Below are 21,138 nucleotides of genomic sequence, written 5' to 3' on the forward strand. Positions count from 1 at the left end.
CCTCAAATCAGATCTCAAGCAGTCTTCCCACTTTCGCCTTGGTCGTCCTTTCCTTCTGGCACCGTCGACTGTAATCGACTCTACCCTCCTTACCGCATCCAACGGTAGTCGCCTAAGGACATGCCCAAACCACCGTAGTCTTCCCTCCCTCAATTTTTCGGAAACAGACACCACCCCCAAGGACATCCTAATAGCAGAGTTTGTCGTCATATCCCTCAGTGTCCTACCACATGTCCATCGAAGCATTCTCATTTCTGCGGCCTCAATCCTCCTCACGTGATCCTTCTTGGTTGCCCAACATTCTGATCCATACAACAGCGCTGGTCTTATTGCCATTCTATACAATTTTCCCTTAAGTTTTAGAGGGACCTTCTTGTCACACAGAACTCCAGTAGCGGCCCTCCACTTTAGCCATCCCGCCTTTATACGGTGTGAAACGTCATCATCTACACCCCCATCTTTATGTATCATAGACCCTAGGTACTTGAAACAATCCTTTGAGGGGAGAACGTGTCCTTCTATGCATACTTCATCACATCTTCATACATACTCTGTCTTTTCATACATACTCTGTCTTTTCAATATTGATCCTTAAACCTTTTTCTTCCAAAGCAGTCTTCCAGGTAGCCAGTCTACTATTCAACTCAGATTTTGTTTCAGCAACTAAGACAATGTCGTCAGCGAAAAGCATACACCATGGTACACCGTCTGGTGTCGCACAATAGATGTCGTCCATAATCAAGGCGAAGATGTAAGGGCTAAGAGCCGACCCCTGGTGGAGTCCGATTTCCACCGGGAATGCCTCGGTGTCGCCAACTGTAGTCCTGACGTAAGTAGTAGATCTACAGTACATATCACGAATCGCCCGGATATAAGCAGTTGGGATCCGTCTAGTTTCCAAAGTCTTCCAGATCGTATCGCGGGGAACACTATCATAAGCCTTCTCAAGGTCAATGAACGCCATGTGAAGATCTCTAGACTTTTCCCTATATTTCTCCATAAGCCGTCGAAGTAGATGAATCGCCTCCGTGGTAGACCTGCCTGGCATAAAGCCAAATTGGTTTTCCGAAACCCTAGTAACTTGTCTCAACCTAGCCTCTATCACCCTTTCCCATAGCTTCATGGTATGGCTGAGGAGTTTAATACCTCTGTAGTTACCACAACGTTGGGGATCTCCTTTATTTTTATAGATTGGTATCACCGTAGACTCTCTCCACTCCTCTGGCATCTTGGCAGTCTCTAAAATAATATTAAAGATGTTGGTCAACCACTTAACTCTCTCCACTATATATTATATGTAAGTTTTAAAAAATGTTTTTTAAAAATTATATAATACACATATTTTTAAAAAATATTTTAAAACCTATATATTATATAAGTTTTCAAAAATGTTTTAAAAACTATATATTATATATATATTTTAATTTTTTTTTCAAAAACTATATAATATATATATATTTTTGAAAATCGTTTTTAAAAAATTATATATTATATTTTTTCAAAAGTATCTTCAAAATAAAATAAATAATATAAAAAAATAAAGGAAGAAGAGGAAGAAAGGCATACCTTTAAATATTTTGGTCTTGTATTGGGCTTCGGATCCGGATTGTAATCCATTTTTCCTCCGAGTGAAATGAAACTCATCACTTTCTTCATTTCTCTAAACCCTAGCCGTTTTCTTCTATTCTTCTCGTCGGTTCTCGTGATTGTCTGGGTCTTGTTCATCCGAACCTAGATCGAATCTCTTCAAAGAACTAGAGGGGGAGGGAGGGAGAGTTTTCCGTAAAAAAAGACCGGAGATGAAGATGAAACTAGTGGTCAAGCTGCCTTCCTCGCAGCAAAAATCGCCGGTTAGTTCAGAATCCCGCAGCTCCGATTCGAATCTCGAGGATACTAACTCGGTCTCGACTCGAAGGAAGAGGAAAATCAAATCGATCGGGGATGGAGCCGGAATTGCTGATTCCAGAAAGGTTTGACAAATCTTGAGATTTTATATGAAAAATTAAAACCAACACTTTTTCTATAATTTCAGCTATTCTTTTTGCATTTTAGTTTTGGGTATTTTTAACGGGATTTAAAAACAAAAGCGCCAATTATGGGGAACCTCGGACACTAAAGGAAATAAAATCCGTTATTTGTTCATTTATTAATTGCAGTATTAATTTCCATATTTATGAATAATTTTCAGGAAGAGAAGTCTTTTTCTGGTGCAAACCCCACACGTAACTGCCAAGGTTTACTTATGATTCAATACCATTTGTTAAAGAAAGTAGTTTTTTTTTTAAAAGGAATTTTAACTTTTTAGGTTATTTATTATGAACCGTTACCAATATGTGCAGGTGGTCAGTTGGATTCTGGACCCCCGACGGCTTTACCAGACAAAAAGCTGTTACTTTACATCCTAGATAGGCTTCAAAAGTATTTCAGTAACCTCCTATGATGTTTGGTTTGATTTCTTACATTAGATGTAGCATGTTTTATGGTCAGTTGACTCAGTTTTGCTTTTGAAATTAACCAATTTCAGGAAGGACACTTATGGTGTGTTTTCGGAGCCTGTAGACCCTGAAGAGGTATGCTCTGCAAAATCATTGTTGTTATTAAACCAGATTTTTCTTATTTTATTCATTTTCCCTTTACGCAGCTGCCAGATTATCATGATGTTATCGAGCATCCGATGGATTTTGGAACTATCAGGAAAAAACTTTCTAACGGCGTTTATGCCACCTTAGAACAATTTGAGGTTCGTTAACATGTTTGTCATTTTATCTTCTATATTTGATGGTCAATAATTCCAGCACTGCTGACATTGGTGTCTTCTTGTGCTTTCTTTATGTTTCATGATTCCATAACTGTGGTTAATCTGAAAATTTTGAGATCTTGTTAATTTCCAGGTGACAGATGTTAATTTCAACTGATAAATAATTTTGCATGTATTGTATTCATGGATGTGCTTTTGGATTTCCTTTGATTGATGGGATAAATGATTCTGTTCACTAGTCAAAGTGCTCTGTTGGTCTTGGATCCTGGTTTTGAGTCTTGTTAAAGTTATTGAACCGAAATTTTATAAAGAATTTACAATAGAACTTCTTTTAGCATCATGTTAGCATAGGAACTATGCTAGATACGTTATGTGGAATGTGCTCCTTTTTTCTTGTGCATTGTGTTTATTATTGGTCTGATACCTTCATTGACGATAGTGAACTCCTTTAAGTGAAAGATGTGGTATAGCTTGCTGTAAGATTTTCATTTTTAACCTGAATGTAGGGTGGACAGACAAAGTTCTGTTATTGCCATGTTTTTAAACTGCTTGGTACTATCGGGTTGCATTTATTGAATATGCATGTTCGCATTCTTTTGGTGATAAAAAGGCATTCTATTATTTATACAAATGCAAGAAACTCATTTGTGCTTCGTTATCGCTAGTAGTCATTTTCTTACACTTCTCTGTTCCACTTTTGGTATCATTTCTTTGTTCTCTGAATAGATGCGATGTGCGGAAAAGGAAAAGGATGAAGTGCTGAACATGTTTTTTGTTCCTAGTTTTCCTTTTGATGGCCATCTGTGGATGGCGATGTTTCTGATGATGTTTGAAGATTATGTACAAAGCTTGTCCAGCTGATAACAAGAAAGGAAAAATGTCCTACATGTTCAACTTGTTTTGTCACAGCAAATAGTTGTTGCTGAAGCGAATTCAAGACTTAAATTCCTTACATTTGAAATTTAAAAGATGATGTGTTTCAGTTATTATCTTCCTCATCTCTAATTATGAAAATATTTTAGAGGTGTAATCTGTTCTATTAGTCATCCTTGATTGATATATTAATTGTCTCTGTAAGAAGCTGAAACTTAGGGATATGTGAATATATGTTTCCTTTTGTTATCTTGCAGAAAGATGTTTTCCTTATATGTTCAAACGCGATGCAGTATAATGCTCCTGATACTATATATTTTCGACAGGTATGGCTAAGCTCCAACTTGTAATTTACATTTAAGGTTAACTTTATGTTTTTCTGAAAACTTTATTGGTTTCCAGGCACGATCTATACAAGAGCTAGCAAAAAAGAACTTTAACAATTTACGGCAAGATAGTGATGATAATGAAGCAGAACCAAAAGTGATAAGGAGAGGTAGGCCACCAACCAAAAATTTCAAGAAGACACCAGGTCGGCCTTCCTTAGAGCGGGCTGCTACAGAATTTTCCTCAGATGCCACCCTTGCTACCAGTCAAGAGAACACCCTATGTTCCAATCATGACACAGGAAAAGTATCTCTTGCTTCAGACAAGTCTAATATTGCAGATTTGTCTGGAAAAATTTGTGGTTCTCGCAATGATGTTTATTCAGGCTCATTTACTGAAAACAAATCCGACAGAAATGACGAAGGTACAGGTCAAAAACTCTTATAACTTCATCCATTTTTTGGTTTTCTTTTATTATGAGTCTCATTAACCTCACCCTTATGTGTTGTTTTATGAGAAGGCTTTATAGCATTTGTCTTTCTTGCAGGTTCTGTGATGAAGCACAGTGAAAAGCATTTTGTGCTGGATGAGAATAGACGTAACACTTATAATATGCACCATTCATCTTCTGCCAGAGAGGCATCTGTGTTGAATACATTCGATGGAGAGAGGAAGCAGCTACTGACTGTACGTATCATGTAGATAAATGGTGGATTTTAATTTTATTGAGTAGAATATCGAACCTCTCAATGTTATAAATTATGTCCACAAACATTTGTGGTGGTTTTGAAGTTGAAACACTAATGATGAACTAATGTTTGGAATATGTCTAGGACAATATAATTTCAGAATTACATGGTCAATGGTCATATGGATATGTACTTATTTTCTTCCCTAGATGGTGGATTTGTGTGTTTTTTGGGGTCTGAAGATGTCATAATTGGTAAAATGAAAGATGAAAAACAGTGAACTGTATAATTGTCACTTTACAATTACATCAATATTCTGACTAGCTTGTGTGGGGAATCTTAGGTTGGCCTGTGTTGGTTTGATATCTTGTTTTTCATTTGAAGCAGGTGGGGGTATACGTGGAGCATGGTTACACGCGAAGTCTAGCTCGATTTGCTGCAAGCCTTGGCACGGTTGCCTGGAAAATTGCCTCTAAAAAGATACAAGAGTGTTTACCTGCTGGAGTAAATTTTGGTCCTGGATGGGTTGTGGAAAATGATATTCCAGCACAGAGACCTTTACAACATCCTTTGCTCTCATTTCCACCAGGCCAGCAGACATCATCACTGCTCTGCTCTGTTCGTCGAAACTCGTGTTCTGCCACTGAATCTTATATTCCAGAAACCCGAGAAGATAAAAAACCTGCCAATCCGAAAGCTGATAATTTGTCCAAGAAGCATGTTCCATCTGCTCAATCCGTCTCAGATGGCCATTTAAGTAAGCCTATACTTGCATCAGGCATTACTTCTGCGTCCCTTTCGGCTGCTATAAGATATCCCGAATCATGGAATCCGAAGCGAGAAGGCAGTGATGGATCTTACAGTACTGGTTTTAACATGACAAACAACAGTGCAGCAGTCCAGTCAAGGCCTCCCTTCCCAAATCATGCTGGCATGAATGGATACAATAATAGTGCTTACTGGTATAACCTCCCAGCTCATATGGAAAAACTCATGGGGACTGCCAGGGCTCCTGGATTCATTTTCCAGTCATCTCAGAGGCTTGATAATGTCTCAAGAACCTCAACCAACTTGGCGCTTCCAGCAACTGCAAACTCGAACTCAAATGGCCCTAAATTGACAGAAAATTCAGGCACAAAGAATCTGAGCTTCCCATCACCAAATTCCGGACACGAGACGGTGGCAACACCAAGATCAAGGAATCACAGACAAGCCTCGTGGGATGAATTATCAACGCATAAAAAACCAGAGTCAAGGTTTTCACCACAACAGAGACCAGATTCAGTTCTGCCAGACCTGAATATCGGATTTCATTTGTATCCTAATTCCTAGGCACATGAACACGTTTGGCGATGAACACGAATGCTATGGGCAGAACAGTCTCGACAATTCATGTATTTTATGGTGTTATGATAATGTTTAATATGTTTATATTGTCTAAGTTCACTTTACTACCCCAAGTACTCTATTTTAATTCCTCTATTATTAAAAAAAAGGTAAATATTTCTCAAAGTAACACTTAAATTTTCTTCTAATAAATGCTATTTTCTTTTCAGAAACACGTCTAATTCTGATTAAATGGTTTCCATAAAGTTTTATGTAATATATTTTAAAAAATTGAATTTATTAAAAATAAAATATTTTTTAAATATATTAAATTATCGTAAACTTGATAAAATATTAAAAACAATAATAATAAAAACCATCCATAGGTAAGACAACTTGTGACATCCAATTAGAGGTATTCAAATCAATTTTTTTAAATTAATATTAGTTGAATCTAACAAAGTTTGATTAATTCGATCGGTGAATAACCAATTTTTTTATAATTTTTTTATTTAGATTAATTTAAATTTAATAGAGATTTTTTTTATTTGGGTTAAAATTTATTTGGATCTTGAAAGTTAATGGGTCTAATGTAGTTAAAAAAATAAATATATATTATATATTATATATAATATATTTAATATTTTTATTTAATTTGCTTAATTAATTTATTTCAAACTGATTTAATTGATAACCAAACTTAAAAAAAAGTTAACCATTTAACAATCTCATATCGAATTAATTAAATGATCAACTAAATTAAATTTCGATTCGATCAATTAATTTAGTTAAAACCAAACAATGACTAGGTCCAATTAGTAGCAAGCAGGTGTCAATCTTAACATACTAAATGTTTCACAAGCACAAACCAAATCACCTTCGTGTTAAAGGAATATTTGTTATTCATAAGGACTCGGGTTCAAGCACCACAGATATCTGAGTATGAGCGATCAATGTCGAAAAGTTGATAATTTATCTTAGATCAGATATTGCATTGTACTTATTCTAGATTAATAAAAAAATAATTGTTTCGCAAACGTCCCACATATCTTTATTTTGGTATTCTATTCTAGAATCTATGATTTTGATTCCACCTATTGCAATGTTAGTAGCTAAATTGTACTTCTTTCATAAGCAAAGCAAGTGTGGTTGATATCTTTGTTGTTAGAATAGTTTTACCTACACTCTTGTGCCCCAAATCCTTCATTTATCCATCACAAACAGTAGAGATAAAAACCAAATGTTGTAGGAAGATCTTAAATTACATAATGTTGAATGTATTTCATCACTTGAGTAGATCAATTAGACGGCGATTTTATATTGGTAGATTGTGAGGCTGGAAATTTGGAAATCTTTTCTTTTTCTTTTTCGTTTTTATTGCTGGGAAATGTAACGTACCGGTTGCCTTGCGGCCAAGACACTAGGAATTGCATGTTGTGCAAGAAACTGAGAATTCTTTTGTGGGTTAGTTCTGAAGCAATTGTGGATTTGTTTTTGTTGGGAACAATGAATCCATGTATGAAGGGTCAGTTTTCCAGCTCTCGTCCTAAAATAAACAAACCTTGATGATGCAACTCGTTCACTTGTGCTTTGATTCGCAATGCGCTTTCCAACAAACCTCTGGAGTTTGAGGATCGAAGAGTCATCGCGTCTTGGAAAATGGGTACAAGTCTTATCTATCGGGAGATGCAGAGATATGGAGTTCGACCATCGGATCCTTCCCTCTTCCCCCCAATTCTCAAAGCATGCCTAAGCCCTCGTTCCCCATATTACGGGGAATCCATGCATTCTTGTTTGATCAAACAAGGTTATGAATCATTTGCTTCCATTGGGAATTCCGTTGTGGACTTTTACATGAAATCTGGAGACTTGAAATCGGCATTGGCTTCGATTGATCGCATGCAAAACAGAGATTCCGTTTCATGGAATATCATTATTTACAGCCCCCTGAATCTGGTGATACAGAAGAAGCTCTACGGTGGTTTAATAAAGCTAGGGTAGCTAGCTTTGCACCGAATGCTTCGATATTGGTTCTTTTAATTCAGGCATGCCGCAATGTTGGAGCTTACCACGAAGGACTAGAAATTCATGGGTTTGTAATTAGGAGTGGATTATCCGCCATTGGTTCCATCCAAAACTCGCTGCTAAGCATGTATGGGTATGTTAACAAGGGGAGTGCACGGATACTGTTCGATGAAATGTCTGACAAAGATGTGATCTCTTGGAGTGTAATGATCGAGGGTTATTTGCAAACCGAGGAAGCGGATTTTGCCTTGAAGTTGTTTCGGAAAATGGTGTCAGAGGATGGGATCCAACCCGATGGTATAACCGCGCCAAGTGTCCTAAAGGCCTGCCGCAGATTGAAAGACATTGATATGGGAAAGTTGGTCCGTGTAGTAGTGATCGAAAGAGGAGATTATGGTGACTCGTTTATAGGGAACTCCTTGGTTGACATGTATTCAAAGTGTAATGCTGTTGCTTCTGCATTTCAAGTTTATAAGGAGATGTCTCGAAAGAACAATGTTTCTTGGAATTCTATGTTATCTGGATTTGTGCTCAATGAGAAATACTCAGAAGCTTTGTCGTTGTTTAATTTGATGGGGGAGAAAGGCATCGAGGTAGATGAAGTGACTATAGTGAATTTTCTTCATATATGCAAACGTTTTGTGTTTGAATCTCTGTGCAAGTCGGTTCACTGTCTAATAATCCGACAGGGGTACAAACTGAATGATTTGGTTATAAATTCTTTAATTGATGCTTATGCTAAGTGTAATCTTGTTGATCTTGCGTGGAAACTTTTTGATGATTTGAAGGGCAGGGATGTGGTGGCATGGAGCACGATGATAGCCGGGTTCACACACTGTGGCAACCCTGACGAGGCTGTTAGGGTCTTCTGTGAGATGAGCCAAACGCAGGAGAAACTCACTGTCACAACAATTCTGAACCTTCTTGAAGGATGTTCGATTTAAGCCGAACTGGGAAGGTCAAAATGGGCCCATGGTGTTGCAATCAGAAGAGACATGGCTGCCGATGTTGCTGTTGCAACTGCCATTGTTGATATGTACGCAAAATGTGGTATCATTGATACATCGAGAAGGGTCTACAATCAAATGAAACAGAAAAATGTGGTGTCATGGAGTGCCATGGTAGCAGCATACGGTATGAATGGTCTTCCCAGAGAGGCATTGGAGTTGCTCCCGGAAATGAAATCGCAGGGTCTGAAACCTAATCCCATGACTGCTCTCTCAGCACTATCTGCATGTAGCCATGGAGGGTTAATCAAGGAAGGTTTTGCTTTTCTTAAATCAATGGTCCATGAATATGGGATTGTACCAGAGTCGGAACACTATTCCTGTGTGATATACATTTTATGTCGGGCAGGAAAGGTGGACATTGCAATGGAATTGATCAAACAGATCCCTGGTGGTATCAAGGTTGGTGCAAGTGCTTGGGGAGCACTTTTAAGTACCTGCTGCAGCCGTGGAAACAGTGAGCTTGGTGTAGGAGCACTCTCCCATATTCTCAAGCTGGAGCCGATGAACTCATCGGGTATTTGCTGGGATAAAAAATGTATGCAGCAGAAGGTTCATGGGACGATGTGAAGACAATGAGGCGGCTGGCGAAAGAGAGATGGGTGAGGTTCTTTTCTAGATACAGTTTGATTCATGTGGGAAACAGAGCTTGTAGATTTGTTGCAGGGGACTGCTGCAACTCTCGGGCTCGAGTGATCAACATCACGGTTGAGTGGTTGCATAGTTCAATGACCATTGACGAAAGGATTCAATTCGAATGCTGAATTATATTTTGAAACTCAACACTATCGTATAATCGCTCTATTATGGTGAATGAACTCGTAAGTCCAAATGTATTGTAGTGCTAATTCAACATCGAACAGAGTGACTTCCGCTGGATAGATGAGCCTAAAGGTCCAAACTCAAGATCAAGAGTACCGTACACAAGATGGATGAACCTGAATGTCCAAACACATGCCAAACGGATCCAGTTAAGGTGGACGATCTTGAAGGAGCAAGATGTAACTGCTAGATTTTAGGCATGACATTGTACCATACGAAAGTCTTTCAGAGTTCGTCGGGTCTTTCAGGCGTTTTTCAAAAGTCGATAGGTCTTATGGACATCTTCCGAGGAGCATTGTAGTATTCACCGTAGATAATAAAATATTCTATCTAACACCTTATATGAGATTTTTTTCTCTCGAAACATTATTCCACCAAATTTACTATAATATGATAATAAATAAAAGGAAAAAACTACTTCAACACCGTTAAACTTTGCTTGCTGACTCGTTTATACCATCAAACTTTCAATTTTGCCAATTATAGTATTGAACTTTAGTTTTACATTTAATTATTTCATTCTGTTATTAAGTCACTTACAAAACGACATTACTAACGGTAGATGATGTGGTATGCCACACCAAAAGGACATTATTTTGGTGTGGTTATTTTGATGCCTAAAATGATACCATTTTAGAAATTGAATTTTAGGGACGTATCAATTTTGCTACTGAATTTTTAAACAATTTACTTTTTTGACATTACACTTTTCGATCGTATTCGACATCCAATCACTTCTCGTGATTGATCGCCTTTTGCAACAAAATCAATACCAAAATGCATTTCAGTACCCATTCTTCTTATATGATTAGTTTTTCACAAAACACACTCAAAATCAACGGAAAAAAACAAAAAAAAAATATTACTTTTAGATGTTTGTAGACTTTCTTAGATTTATGAGTTTTAAGTGTTTGTTCGTAAGAACAATGGAAAACATTATTTCAAGAAGATAAAATAATATACCTCAAAATTAGTCTTATTGAACGATCTTTGAAATTGATTGGAGTATTAACACATTGAAGTTTTAAATGAATTTTCATCGCTTTTGAGTGTATTTCGTGGAAAGTCAATCCTAGGAGAAGAAATAAGAGTGAGATACGAATGTTTTGGTACTGATCTTGCAGTGAAATATGATCGATGATGGGCGATGCTTGGCTACCAACGTCAGTCGAAAGGTACAATACTTAAAAAAAGTTTAAAATTTAGTGGTAATATCGATAGACCCTTAAATTTTTGTATTTAAAATGATATCGCTTTAAGTATTAGAATAGTCATACCAAAAAAATATTGTTTTTCCTAAATAGTAGGCTTAATATAAAAATAAGTACTCAAATTATGCCTCTAAAAACGTTTTAGTGCCAGAACAATTTTTCGCTAAAAGTATGTGCCTAAAATATTACACTTTTAGGTGCTCACCGTTAAAAATCACCGTTAAGTGACACGTGTCACGTTTTGGTAATTTTAAGAATTTATTTAAAAAATAAAAAATAATTTTTATTAAAAAAATATATATTATTTTAAAAAATATTTTTCCCAAAAAAAACCCCAACCACCCGTCTCTAGGGGTGTTCAAATAACGGAACTAATTCGGTTAACCGACCGAACCGAATTAGTTCGATTAATTCGGTTCGGTTACCGAATTAGTTCGGTCGGTTAACGGTTAAGAAAATTTTTAGAATTCGGTTAAAGGTTAATTCGGTTAATTAACCGAAATTAAATTTTAAATATTAAATATATTATATATAACATATGAGCTTAACCCAAACCATTTAAAACCCAATTAATAATTTAAGATCTAATAACTTTTAAACCTAAATTAATATTAATTAATTAAAAATATTATATAAAATTTTTATTTTATAATTATATATTATTTAAATTAATTGTAAACTATTTTTTAATTAAAAAATATTAAATATATTATATATAACATATGGGCTAAACCCAAACCATTTAAAACCCAATTAATAATTTAAGATCCAATAACTTTTAAACCTAAATCAATATTATTAATTAAAAAATTTATCTGAAATTTTTATTTTATAATTATATATTATTTAAATTAATTATAAACTTTTTTTTGAATTAAAAAACATTTAATTTTTATATAAATTAGAAAAAAATTTAAAAATTTTGGTTAATTCGAAAATTAACCAAAATTTATTCGGTTCGATTAATATTTTTGAAAAAAAAAATCGGTTCCATTAATGGTTAAAGAAAAAAAAATCGGTTAATTCGATTCAATTCGATTTTAACCGAATGAACAGCCCTACCCGTCTCCCCTTTCTCCTTTTTCCTTCCCCCTTCTTTCTTCCCAGCACCATCATTACTGATAGCTAGTGGCGTACACCGCCAACTCCAACATATTCGCTAGCATCTCATTACCCCAACCCTGACCAACAATTACCCAAGTCGACAGTCGGTCGTCATAAAACAGTAAAAAAATTATTTGTTGTCCCTCACCGTCGAATCCTTATTCAACCAGTCATGACCGTCATCGCTTCTATCAGTGAGAGCGTCGTCTCACGCCGAGAAAAAATCAACCGTCCCCTCATCAAGTAGCATCGTCGTTTTCCATGGAGGAAGTTTCAAAGTTTCGGTGAAAACCCAACCACGATTATTTTGTAACTTTTGAAGAATTTGGGGATTTTTATAAATAAATTAAGTTTTTAAATTTTTTTAAATAATATTTTTAATTATAAAAAAAATTAAAAATTTAAAAATAATGTGACTAAAAATATAACTAAGAAAATGTTAAATATTTATTTTTAGAAAGAATTTTTTAGATAATAAATGTTTTTTTAAGTATAGTCTGAAAATTTATTTTTATATTAAACCTAAATAATATATAAGCTTTCCAAATATTGTTCTGGTCGGAATAACTACAACTAAAACCAAATCTCGAAAGTGCCCCAAATTCAAAACCCTAAAGCTTCACACAATCTCATCCCTACACGTTCACACGAATGGGAATGGTATCGGTGGAACCCTAAAAATACCCCTCCTCCCTGAAACCTGAACGGAACTCTAATGGAATCCCCTCCGATAAAGATATTGGATGGTCGTCCCACTTCCCGCAAGCGCCTCCTCTCGGACTGCGCCAAGCCCGAAACGCCGTTATCGTTGCATCAACCTCCCCTTAAAAAGACACGGGGACTCCCCAACTTAACCGAATGCCAAGCCTGTGGATTTCGAAGTGACAACGCCAGCAGCAAAAAACAGATACAAACGCTTTACAGCGAGTGGCGCATTGTTCTTCTCTGTCCAAAATGTTATAATCGTGTTGACTCATCTCAAATCTGCGCTTATTGTTTCAAAGAAGCCTCGGAAGATTGCTTTTCTTGTACCCTATGTAAGCGATCGCTTCACAAAACATGCTTTTTAGATTACAAATCTGTTCCGCCCTGGTCATACGCTGTTTGTGGTTCGGAATTTACTGTTTGCATTGATTGTTGGGTCCCTGAAAAGATTGCCAGCAAAAGGGGCATCTTTAGGCGTGAAAAAAATGCTAAGATTTCTTGTGTTTCGGAAGTTAAGAATGGTGGGGTGGTAAAGTTGTTAGATGTGGTGAAAGATGCTAATTGTGCAATGGGAGAGACAGTTGAGGCTGCGGTTGAGGCAAGGGGAATGGCTCTTAACATTAACAAAGCTGATGTGGCTCAACAGGTGGTTGAATTTGCAAACATTGAATTGGAAAAGTGTGATGATGCTGAATTGGCATTTCGGATGCATAAAGCCATGAATAGTTCACCTAGGATTTCGAAAAATAGAAATCTGTCTGATGATATTAGGTTAGATGCTTTGGTTGCCGGTAGTAGTAGGGCTTTCAGTTGTTTGAAACCTACGGAGATAGTTTATGCCCGACGTAGAAAGAAACCAAATAAGATGGAACCAAGGGATACAGTTTATGCTAGCTATAGAAAGAAACCAGTGCAGATAGTTTATGCCCGGCGTAGAAAGAACCCAGTGCAGATTGTTTATGCTCGGCGTAGAAAGAAAGCATGTGAGATAGCTGATGAACAGTGTATAATAAAACATAATGAGATGGTTTATGTGCAACCTGGAAAGAAACAATATAAGTTAGTTTATAAACGGCGTAGTAAGCAAAGTGACAGCAAGGAAAAATCTGATGTTGAAATAGGACCGAAGGAGAGAGAAGATGGATGCTCTAATTTTTTGTCAAAAAGTGGGGTTGATACGAAAATGAACTCTGAGTCTAAAGCTTATAATTACGAAGATGACGCTATTGTCTTTGATAATATGCAGTCTGATGGGAAGCTTGTTCAATATTTGTTAACATACAGCAGGAAGAAATCAAAGTGGAAGGGAACTCCAGTTGACAAAACTGAGTTCTTTTATGATGGATATAACCGTGAAAGTCAGGCTTCATCTTCTCAACTGCCATAGTCTTTAGATCTCGTAATACACTCCAATGTTCTGCTTTTCCTCATCGAGCCAGAGCTGCAAGTTATTCATGTCAAGATACCCCTAGACTGACAAGGTAATAAAATGTTTAGCCTAGCTGTTCTTTTATTAATTAATTTCTTTCTTTTTTGTTGTTGTTGTTGATTGTCAAATATTCTCACATCTCAGTTGCAATGGAAATTTGCATAGCTGTCTTCCCTGTCTTCTGATTTTACTTTTTCATTACTCATCACAGCTTTATTTGCCTGTTGATGGATTGTGGATTATTTGTCTGGGTCTTGGGGATGCTTTAGTATTCCTAACACTGCTTGTTGCCCTTGATAATAGTTGATTATCATTATTTGCACTAGTGGAGGAAAAGGTGCTGTTTACGTGGGTCAGTTAGCTTTTGGAGTCTTGTGGTTGCTATTTAAAACGCCTTCACATGTTGGATGGGGACTAATCTTTGCATCTCCTTCCTGTGTTTTGGAGTTGTATTTTCTGATAAATCTTGTTAGTTTTGTTCATCTGGCAGTTTCTAGAAAAGGGGGAAGGAAATAAATCTTCAAAATTGATGGAAAATGAAAGTGGAGATCCTCATTCTAACCATGGGTTTGTAGAATGAAATGACGTGCATCATGAGATTTAACATCTAAGTCCTCTACGTCTAAAATAAGTGTTTGTGCTAAGTTTTGGAGTTTACATAATTAAATGATTACTGTGTAATTTTGAGTAAAGTCGGGTTTTAATCTTAGAATATTTTAATTTTCTTAATACATTGAGCAAAGTTCTCATTTTTATAATTTTATGGTGAAAAGATTCTCTTATACTTTGTGTTGTATTCTATGGAATTAGTTTATTGGTTTCTTTGTGCAGTAATACTACCAATGATGATCCTTGGTTAATTGACAAAAGCTAAACTGGATCAAATCCTTGCATAGTTATAGCCATTTGAAGGTGATTTGCTTGTTGCTAAAAGCACTCGATGTGATTCTGACATGGACTATTGTCCCCTGAAGAGTGAAGACTATGTAATCCTTGCAAAATGCTCAAAGGTATGTTTTCTTTTTGAACACTAATTAAAGAGCTTAAATGTGAGGCGTGCCACTTTTTAATTCTAATGGCTATCGAAAATTTGTAATTTTGTAGTTGTTAACCGGTGCTTGATAAGAGTCCAATTTTTTGCAAGGAAAAGGAGCATGATCTTGGCCGACAATCAGGAAAGCAAGGTGTTGAAAGTGCTGATATCAAGCAAAAAATTTGGACTATATCTTGAAGAGCCTTGGTGGTTTCTGGTTAGGCAAGATCATGAATTGGTAATGGCCAATTTTCAGTTCATCTTGACTAAAATTTTTTGAGGTCAGATTTTGATGTTATACAATTATTCACATTTATATTAGATGAAGCTTCTTGGAAACCCACTATAGAAGCCTTTGTCCCATTGGATGTGCTTAGAGTAATCAGGGTTTGTTTTGTCATGGAACTAATTTCAAGTGATTTCTTTTTCCAAATTTCTGTTTCACAACTCCATGATAAAGAGCTTGCCTGAGATCAGATAAAAAGCTTGCATTTGGAATCTTAGTTTTAAAAGGCACAAAGCGCACCAAGGAGCAAAAATCCTTGGAGCCTAGGTGCAAGGTCGCACGCCTTTCGTAGGCGGGGCACATTTTTTTTAATACCAAAATCCTATAAATCAATTGTAAAACATATTTTGTTCTTATTTGTAAGTTCTGATTTTCTATCCTTTCTTGGCGGATCTAAAGAGTTTGATGATCCGTTGGAAACTAACCCTGAATCCATTTTTCAACAAACTAAAAGTTAAAATAATGTAAACAAAATTTAATAAATGTAGATAAAATTTTAATAAATAAAAATAAATCATTGTAAAAGAATGGAATTGAGAAAATATGATGGCATGAATACTATCTACTGCAAATGTATTGCATAATTTGGGATAATGTATAAAAAAAAATTGAAAAGGGAAAAGCCATTCTAGTATTTATTGAACTTTAAAAATGAAAACAATTACATGTTGTTCATGTGCAACGCACTAACGGGCAGCAATCAAAGCTTCAATAAAGAGTGTAGGGAACCAAAGCAAAAAGAAATCAAAGCTTCAATAAAGAGTAGTGTAGGGAACCAAAGCAAAAAGAAAGAAATAATCCCAAAACAGCCAAAGAGATTAACAATATTAGGATAAAAACAAAGAAATAAGCAAAACCAAGGCCAGAGAATAGCTAACCTTTCTGCTTCCTTGCTCAAAAATTAGAGAAGACCCGATAGATTTTGAACAGAAATGAAGAAGCAGAGAAGAGATGGAAAAGAGAGACGTCCCCAAAACACAGACACAAGAAGCGCAGCACCTACGCTCACGTAAAAAAGCAGGCACCTGCTGTTCTGCACTGCGCCTGTGCCATCAGAGGCGATTTTTTCGGCGTCCACCTGCGCCCGACGCCTTAGGCGCTTTTTTGAAAACTGCGTTTGGAATATTTTCTTTGAATACCAATGAATTGATTTTAGCATGTCAAAAGCAATAGATTTTCCTTTTCACTTGAATAGCAGATAATGCTTTGTTTTAGAATAAATGGAAAGCCTCTGGTTATGTCAACACTTAATATTTTCACTTAGCATTGGCAGTGATGCATGTCTCACATTCCAAGATGCATGTTAAACTGGTAGTTTTGCTTTTTGTACATTTTTCTATTGACATAGTCAGATATTCTTTTTCTCTGTTAGTTTGAACTTGTTTGAATTATTAAGAAAACTCTGCCATAATTTCACATTGAAAGATGATAACGAGTCTTTCAAGTTTCAACGTATTTACGACATTGCTATAGGTATTATTAATCTTCTTAGGATGGAAAATAAGAAAAGAACAAATGAATTGTGAATGTGAAGTTTTATTTGGTGTCATTCACAGTTTGGCATTTTGACAAAGAAGGGGACATATACTGTAAGGAGTTATACGAGTGCATTTATTTATTTTCTATGTACATGATTGCCATTTATTAATTGAAATAAACTCGAACACGGTCCATTTATGTTCACGAATTATGTCATTTATGATATTTTTCAAAACCATTTAAAGCTTAATTTGATAAATAGTTCACCTCTCATTCTAATTTCTTTTATTGTTATTGAGTTAATTTGCTTAGATTTGTTTGTTTATTATAAGTGAAGCTGGTTAACATGTTTGATTATATAACCATGGACGCGTTTGTTTCTTATAAGAATTAGTTTAGAACAAATGAATTTGAAAAGTATCTCTTTAACCAAAATCTAATTTCCATATTCTACCCACCACCAAAGAAATTTGCGTTATGGTTAGTTTGAAAAGGATCTCTTTTGCTTCCTCTTTCGATTACTTTCTCTATTAATCACATCTCTCGAATTTTCTTTTTATCAGATATCACAATTTCTCATTATCACAAATATCTCCTTGTTCATAAGGTGATTCTTTTCTAACATGTTGTTCATCATCGGGAGAAAAATTAAATTGAAGCATAAAATCACACTTATTTCCTTCTTCGGGTAAAACTGAGAATTGAGAAAGATCAAAAGGACCATGTTCAACAGTGGGATCTTTGGTGACCTTGTTCATCCAATATGAGCATTTGTTGATAATTTTTTTTGAGATCTTTCAAAAGATTTTTCTCCTCTTGTAGACAACTCTATAATTTACACTATGCTTTGTGTAACCACCATTTTTCATACCCCAAATCCCATAACCCCCAAACCTCAAAGATTCAAGCCCAACAAACTTTAACTAAACCCCAAACAACCCGAGCCCAGATAAAACTCAAACCCGCCGACCAGAGTACAGGCCCAAACTCGGTACAGAATCCTAACCTAACTATACCCTAGGGATATCATGCCTTCAGCCATCACCACCATTTCCCAAGCGCGCTGCAGAGATATCAACAAAACCCCATAATATCCGGGGCATTAAAACTCACAATCATTACAAACAACAACCTAGTATTAGATTAGGTTTTTATTTTGCACTAAATAATATGAATATATAACTGATGAAAAAGAAGATGTACACAGAGAGCATTTATCGGAGAAATCAAACAAGAAAGAAAAACTACAAGTTCTTTCCATCTATCAAACTTTTAAAGGTATTCAAATACTTGTTTCATTGATTGTTCTATGCTATTTCGAAAAAAAAACAAAAATAAATTAGAAGTAGAGAAAGGATTACCTTGCGTTTATTGTGTTTCTTGAGGAAAATAGGGTTGTCAGAGAGGGGTTAAGAGTCGGGTTAGTAGTTTAGGAAGCAGTACAGCCATGTGTGGCAGCTTATTTCGGGGTTTTAGACCTTTCGGCCAGGGCATGAGAAGGGTTCGACTGGGTTTTCTTAGGGTCTGTAGACGATGGGTTTCGAGACGTTGGTGGGTAGTTGAGAGAATGGCCACCAAATCGGTGGCCGACGATGTTGTTCGACGGGAGCTTGAGGGTGAGAAGGTTGTTGTGGGGTTGAGTGAAGAAGAAAAGGAGAAGGAGTTAGGGATTAGAAACCATCGGGCGAAATGAAATCTAGAAAGGGGGAAGGAATTGATATTTAAGGTTTTTTGGGTAAACCACGTTAAGATCCCTAGACCTTTAGTGTGTTTTGCTTTCTGGTCACTAGTTTAGGGTTAAATCACCATTTTGGTCCTTTCTTTTAAGGTGATTCACGTTTTAGTAACTTTTTAGGGTTAATCGAGCTTCAGGTCCTCCTAGTTTTAGCGTGTTTTATGATTTGGTCCCTAGTTTCTGCTTATGTTTTATGATTTGCGAATTGGATTCATGATTTTACATTGTTTTAACTTAGTCCTCTGATTGGATGTATTATTTTTGTTTGAAATTAGCTACTGTTATTTGTGATCTTCCATTTTAGTCCTATATTTATGGTTTATTTACTATTCTAGTGCTTCTGTTTTAGTTTTATTCTTGTTTCATGCTATAATATTTGTTTTATTAATATTGTTTATTTGTACCATTAAAGTATGTTTTATGTTCTAGGTATTTATTTTACTTGTATTATTATACATTATTTTATTTACATAATACTGTAGGTAGAGCATGGTGTAAATATTGTTTTTTTTTTCATTTTTATTATATTTTAGAATAAATATTGTGTTATATGTTTAATATAATATTTAGAAAATATGTATATATTTATAAAGTAAAATAAAGTAAAAAATAACCTTAATTTTTTTTCTTATCCATATGTTTATATATATTTTTTTCTCTAAGTGCTTCAATGTATCATATTTTATTTTGTTTAAAAGCCTCATTAGCATAACTTAATCGATTACATAATTAGATTAAGGGTAATATTTATGTATTTTAAAATATTAAGAAGGGACAGTCTTAAGACAACTAGATGTCATTTTTTCGATATTTTAAAATAAATAAATATCCCACTAGAAAAACCTAAAAAAATTTATTGCATTTAAAATTAATTAATTTTGACAAGAAAGGGAATTATTCACTATTTTAAACTTATTGAGACAATTCGTCTAATTTTATTAGGGATTTAGTCTCGGTATTTTTAAATAATTGAATATCCCTTATCTCTTCTAATAATAATAATTGGGATTAATGGGTATAATTTCTTTCTTTGGTAGAATAAAAATTATTTTAATATTTGATTCTTAGGAAAAAATATTATATTTCTTTCTTTCAGTTGGAAAGAAAAATATTCGTCCTAAAGTATTTTAGGGAGTATTTTCTCTTCAATTGGAAATATAAGAATATTATATATTTTTCCTTAGAATTTTTGTTTTATAATATTGTATGGTTGAATTCGGAATAACGAAATCGTAATTTAAATATGTAATCGAATTCTTAGATTTCTACTATTTAGAGACAATATATAATCGATAGGTACCAATTTTGCGCGTTGTGGGGTGTTTATCATTCCCCACACGTAATCGACCTCGAACCCTTTTTATTACTAAAAAATGAATTTCTGGTTACACGTGAATCGGTAAATCTTTTAAATGACATTTTCTTAAAAACTATTTTAAAAGGCATTTTTAGGTATTCGACCTACCTAACTCAAAAGTTCGATGGCGACTCCGAAACATTTCTTTTATAAAATTGGGTTTTCACAAAAAAAGTCGAGACTCGTCGTATCACCAAAAATCAGTTACGACAGCTTGGCGACTCCGCTGGGGAATTAGAGGGTCAAGCCATAAATCGATTATATATTGTTTCTATAGTTAGAAATTGAGAAGTCAGTTGTATTTAATTTACGATTCCTTTGATTCCTTTCAATCGTTATTTAATTTTATATTTTGTATACTAATGTGTGCATTTGATTGATTTTCAGATATTAAAGTCTTAGATTCGCTTTAGTTCATTTTTGTGTGGTTGTTTGTCAAAGGTTTGATAATTTCTCCTCACACACGACACTTGCATTGCATAACATAGGCTCTATACCCGAGCTCTTCCTTTTAAGTGGGAGTGAAAGCGATATTTTCGTGAGAATTTATTCTTCGTGTTAGACCTAGCAATTAGCTTCCGGGGTTCATATGTCCTATGTCTTCGTGAGGATTTATTCTCCGTGTCAGGCATAGGGAAATGTGCCCCCTCGAATTGAACTCGATCTTCTTAAGCCTATAATGGGTGAGGATTGAGGGTCTGACCTGCCCAAGGGGGCACCGACAAGGATAATTCGAGTACCTTTACTCTTAGAACTGAAACTCTGCATATAATAAACCGTAGAAACCCACCCGATCTAAGACCAGGTTGAAACTCTGTCCATAGGTTCCCAAATAAGTGTACACAAAGGAGAAATGAACTCTAACCTTTGTCTTTTAATATATTATTTTTTTATTTTTATAAATGCATGTGAATTAGAAAATTATGCGGTTTATGGTTTATCGTATTATTTAAAGTATATGGGTTAGAAAGC

At 35.3% G+C, this 21,138-nt stretch overlaps 2 protein-coding genes and 1 pseudogene across 5 annotated transcripts; all 3 read left to right on the forward strand.

Annotated features, from left to right (window-relative positions):
• Window positions 1-1,620: 1,620 nt before the first annotated feature.
• On the forward strand, window positions 1,621-6,049 carry LOC120121867. Of its 2 annotated transcripts, none has more exons than XM_039141159.1 (9): window positions 1,621-1,970; window positions 2,189-2,234; window positions 2,340-2,418; window positions 2,525-2,570; window positions 2,642-2,740; window positions 3,889-3,957; window positions 4,034-4,388; window positions 4,506-4,645; window positions 5,035-6,049. In XM_039141159.1, the coding sequence occupies exons 1-9, from the start codon at window positions 1,800-1,802 to the stop codon at window positions 5,977-5,979; spliced, it is 1,950 nt and encodes a 649-aa protein (XP_038997090.1). In that variant the 5' UTR covers window positions 1,621-1,799; the 3' UTR covers window positions 5,980-6,049. The 2 variants fall into 2 exon arrangements, with proteins under 2 accessions (XP_038997090.1, XP_038997091.1); XM_039141160.1 differs by having other exon boundaries at window positions 4,034-4,382.
• Window positions 6,050-7,367: 1,318 nt separating this feature from the next.
• Window positions 7,368-10,130, forward strand: LOC120121826 (annotated as a pseudogene).
• A 2,591-nt stretch (window positions 10,131-12,721) lies between these two features.
• On the forward strand, window positions 12,722-15,724 carry LOC120121831. Of its 3 annotated transcripts, none has more exons than XM_039141128.1 (3): window positions 12,722-14,328; window positions 15,108-15,286; window positions 15,381-15,724. In XM_039141128.1, the coding sequence occupies exon 1, from the start codon at window positions 12,858-12,860 to the stop codon at window positions 14,232-14,234; it is 1,377 nt and encodes a 458-aa protein (XP_038997059.1). In that variant the 5' UTR covers window positions 12,722-12,857; the 3' UTR covers window positions 14,235-14,328; window positions 15,108-15,286; window positions 15,381-15,724. The 3 variants fall into 3 exon arrangements, with proteins under 3 accessions (XP_038997059.1, XP_038997060.1, XP_038997061.1); XM_039141129.1 differs by having other exon boundaries at window positions 15,421-15,724; XM_039141130.1 differs by lacking the exon at window positions 15,108-15,286 and having other exon boundaries at window positions 15,381-15,396.
• The last annotated feature ends 5,414 nt before the right edge of the window (window positions 15,725-21,138 follow it).

This window comes from Hibiscus syriacus, unplaced genomic scaffold (assembly GCF_006381635.1).
Source record: "Hibiscus syriacus cultivar Baekdansim isolate YM2019G1 unplaced genomic scaffold, ASM638163v2 tig00110383_pilon, whole genome shotgun sequence".
Taxonomy (NCBI): domain Eukaryota; kingdom Viridiplantae; phylum Streptophyta; class Magnoliopsida; order Malvales; family Malvaceae; genus Hibiscus; species Hibiscus syriacus.